The sequence below is a fragment of the Ochotona curzoniae genome, unplaced genomic scaffold, assembly GCF_017591425.1.
Source record: "Ochotona curzoniae isolate NIBS_2020 unplaced genomic scaffold, NIBS_Ocur_1.0 contig_4714, whole genome shotgun sequence".
NCBI lineage: Eukaryota > Metazoa > Chordata > Mammalia > Lagomorpha > Ochotonidae > Ochotona > Ochotona curzoniae.
The window spans coordinates 515383-519139 of NW_024466365.1; the positions used below are offsets into that span (position 1 = coordinate 515383).

Sequence of the window (3757 nt, forward strand, 5' to 3'; positions counted from 1 at the left end):
GGCAGGGCCTTTCCTCATATGTAGGTATTTTGGGGACAAGATGGAGTATACAAAACTGCCAAATTAAGACAGGTTAGCCCAATGGGCTCCCAGTGGGAGGCAGAACTATACGAGCTCCTGCAAGACAATTGTGTCAACCTGCCAAAGACTTGACCCTGCCATGACATCAATGTCCCAGGGAAGCCAGGGGAAGGGGGCTGGCAGAGAGGATGGAAAAAGTGCTCTATTACTCTCCAGTCCCGTGAACATGAACCATGTTCAGGCTAGAGAGATGCCAATCTTATTTATACTCCCAGGATTTGTTTAACAGAAAAGATTTTACTAACTTCTACTAATGAACAGAAGCTCTGCCCTGTAGAAAACAGAGCCCAAGTTAAGCTCAACTGCCATCAAGTGAGGCCAGGTCCAAGGCATGGTCTATGGGCACAGCTGGAAGCCTGAAGGAAACTAAGGGAACACAAAGCCACATTGGCTCCAGAACCCAGGACAGCGAGACAGGCAGCCGGAGAGCGCAGCCCCTGCCTTCCCAGCACCCACTATGTCATCAGCACTACCACGTGTGCTTGATGAAGACACTGGACTCTGGAGCAGTGGTGGTGGGAGGGAGCTGCTGCAGGAAGCTGGCAAGGCACCTCCCAGGACACAGAAGAAGGGGGAGGCTGCTGGCTGCGCTCGCCCTCCACTGGCAGTTCCCAGGAACTCAGGGACACTACAGCAGGACTGAGAGAAATGCCGAGGGCCTTTCAGATCTGAAAAGGTGAGAGGGATGGGAGAAAAGCCTAACTGCCAAAATGTCACCTACCTTCCCTTGCAAACTAAAAGGCAGCCCAGGGTAGCTCTTCCCATTTCTACAACTCTACCCTGGATACAAAGGTTTCCAAAGGTGGCCCTCAGTGACTAGCCATTGTAATCTAGCTATAATACAGATGACTTGTTCAAGAGAAGTGCCTTGCTGAAAAGGCCCACCTTCCCCCATTTCTGGATTAAAACACAAGGTCTGGTTTCTGCCGTGATCTCAAAAATCAGAGCCATGTAGCAATCACACAAACATCCTTGCGCCTGCCAAGAATGACCCCTTTGCCTCAGCACAGACCAGGAGCCCTTTAGGAGGACCTGGCCAGACCCATCTCCTCTTCCAGAAGTCCTCATAAACCACCATGAAGACTTGCAAGCCTTGTCATGGGGGAGGAGACGAAGGGAAAGAACACGGGAGGGGCCTAGGGCAGAAGATGCCCAGCATGCAGCTATGCCCGTTCATTCACCCCAAAGAGCGAGTCTGAGCCAGTCCAGGTTTTGTGCTCATCTACGAGTGACAACGATTCACCATGCAGTGAGGGAAGTCACAGCTGGCTCTCCCAGGGGCACAAGGAAACTGGGGTGGGGCTGGTATCCTGGAGGCTTTGTGCTGCTGCAGCCGGGGAGAGGAAATAAAGAGAGCAAGCCTAGCCTGGGACAGGCGGGCTGGTCCTGGCGTGTAGACCAACGTGTCCGGGGTGGGTTTATGAAGAGCTGTTTGGTTTGGTTTTGAATGCTGGTGAAGAAGCCGCTGCAGCTGGGGGCCCAAAGGCCGAGGTTGACAGTGCTGTCACTTCTGCTGCTGCTCCCCCTTGCAGAAGGGGCTGCTGCTACTGGCGTGCTCTGCTCTTGTTTGGAACAGCGACGGGCAGGCTGTTTTTTTGTTTTTTTTTTTCAGTCCAAAGCCAGCCACTCTTTTGAGTCAGGGGACCAGTGGACAGCCATCCATCTGGACTGAGTTGCCACATTCCAAAGACAAAGGCCTTGGTGTGTCTGACTAGCACTGGCTGCCGTGCCTCGCGATGCCTCGTGCAGAGTTGGAATCATGCATCTTGTTAGATCATCAACAACCAGGAGATGATGATCCGGGTAGGACTGGTCTCTCCTCTCCTTGCCCGCCCACATAAGGACCAGCCAAGGGGCATGCTGGAAGCCCGAGGCAGAGGCTCATGGGTGCAGAGCTTCCCGGGACCCCCAGATTGAGAAGCCCAGGACAACAGTCTTAGCTCCCTCCCACTGGAAAGAGCAGAGAAAAACTACACGCAGAGGTGAGACGGAGAGAGAGAGACGAAAAGAGAAGGCAGCAGCCATGGAGGACAAGCCAAGAAGAGGCCGAAAGACAACCTCTGGGAAAACCCAACCTCCCTCCCCAGAGTAGAGGGGGTTGGAGGGAGAGAAAGAAGAAGATTTTTGGCTTTATTGAAAGGGGTTTGTGAAGCTGGAGAAAGCTGAGAAGCCAGAAGGAGAATGCCCTCCTTTGAAGACAAGCCTCTGCTGTGTGAGAAAGGGCATGGCAAGCAGGAAGGCAGAGGCCGAGGGGCTGGGCCCCCAGTGCAAGCAGGCCCGAGCTCCGCACTTTGGCCTTAGGGAGACTTGAGTTTCTTAGTCTGTGGGGAGGTTCCGTTCTCTGCTTTCACCACTCCATTTTCATGGTACCCCGATTCCCTCTTCAGGAGCCTGGCTGGTAGTCTAGAGGCAGCTGGCATTCTCCGCTTGGCATTCTGCTTGTTCCAGTATTCCCGCCAGTGCCGCAGCTGGGAGTGGATGAAGGGCCACATGAGCCAGGCCTGGGCGGCACATACCAGCAGCAACACGCACAGCCTGCAAAGCAAGGTGTTGAAGTTCCCTTTCTCAGGGTCAAACGCCTGGTTTTCCATGCGAGCCAGTCCAAAGCCAATGGCGAGCAGAGCAAGGGTGAGGATGAAGAGGCGAGTGACCCCAAACACAGCAGCCCAGGTATTAAACAGCTTCTGGTTGTTTTCATCTGCAAAGTAGAAGAGCTGAGCCATGTGGAAGAGGAACTCGGTTGAATACTGCAGGGGCAGCAGGATCAGACCCAGGCGGCTGAGGTTTAAGAGGTATGCTCCAGCTATGTGGACCAGGTACAGGCAAATATATTGCAGCTGGCGGGGAATTACCTCCTTCTGGAAGTACAGCTCAGGCACTGCATGTAGCCAGTAGGCCAGTTGGCACAGGTAGAAAAACTTCACCTGGAAGGGGAGGTACACATGCGGATAGTCTTCCCAGAGGCTTCTCAGGTTTGTTAGATATCCTTCCGTCACCACCAAGTAGAAGCACCATGTCACCGAGCTGAGATGAAAGACGACCAATTGTCCAGATTCACTGAACTTGTTATGCATGACCTTGGAGAGATGAAGTCGTTTGCTGATCTTGTCTAAAATGTACTCCTGAACCAGAGCGTGCAGGATGATGGTGATGATTTGGATTGTGACCAGGTCCTTCGGGCCGTAGTGGTAGTGCACGGTCTCGCTGTCTGCTGTAGGCACACTGACGTTGTACTGAGGTAAAACAAATAGGAAGGCAGTTTTGGCTGTGACCTTGAACATAAGCCCGATGAGGACGCAGAGCACCAGGCAGAAGCCCATGTCCGCACGGTTGTGAATGACGAACTCCTGGCTGCAGAGCGGGTAACTTTTCGTCCTCCTACGGAAAGCCACGGCAGCGTGCCCGCAGTGGCCAGCCATGCCCCCACCCCGCGCTCACCAGCCGCAGCGCAAAAACTTCTCCCAGCCCCAGCCCCAGCCCGGTCCGCCCGCCGCCGGCCCATCATGCACTTTTAAGCTATCCCATCAGTAAGGGCTACAACTTCTCTAGCAGCAAACAACTGAATCAGGCAAGTAGGTCCTTCCATGTGCAATTACATATGCAAAAACCAATTTGGGACAATCAGTTTACTATATGAGCCATAAAAGAAAAGCAAGATCTCATCCTGGAATGAGCT

General features: G+C 53.4%; 1 protein-coding gene across 1 annotated transcript; it reads right to left on the minus strand.

The window, feature by feature from the left end:
- Positions 1–2283: 2283 nt before the first annotated feature.
- On the minus strand, positions 2284–3500 carry LOC121161204 (translocating chain-associated membrane protein 2-like). The gene has a single exon (XM_040987515.1). The coding sequence runs from the start codon at positions 3498–3500 to the stop codon at positions 2379–2381; it is 1122 nt and encodes a 373-aa protein (XP_040843449.1). The 3' UTR covers positions 2284–2378.
- Positions 3501–3757: the final 257 nt, after the last annotated feature.

Bases quoted from the DNA above. Each gene is read 5' to 3' on its own strand.
- LOC121161204 (XM_040987515.1), bottom strand. From the start codon at position 3,500: ATGGCTGGCCACTGCGGGCACGCTGCCGTGGCTTTCCGTAGGAGGACG.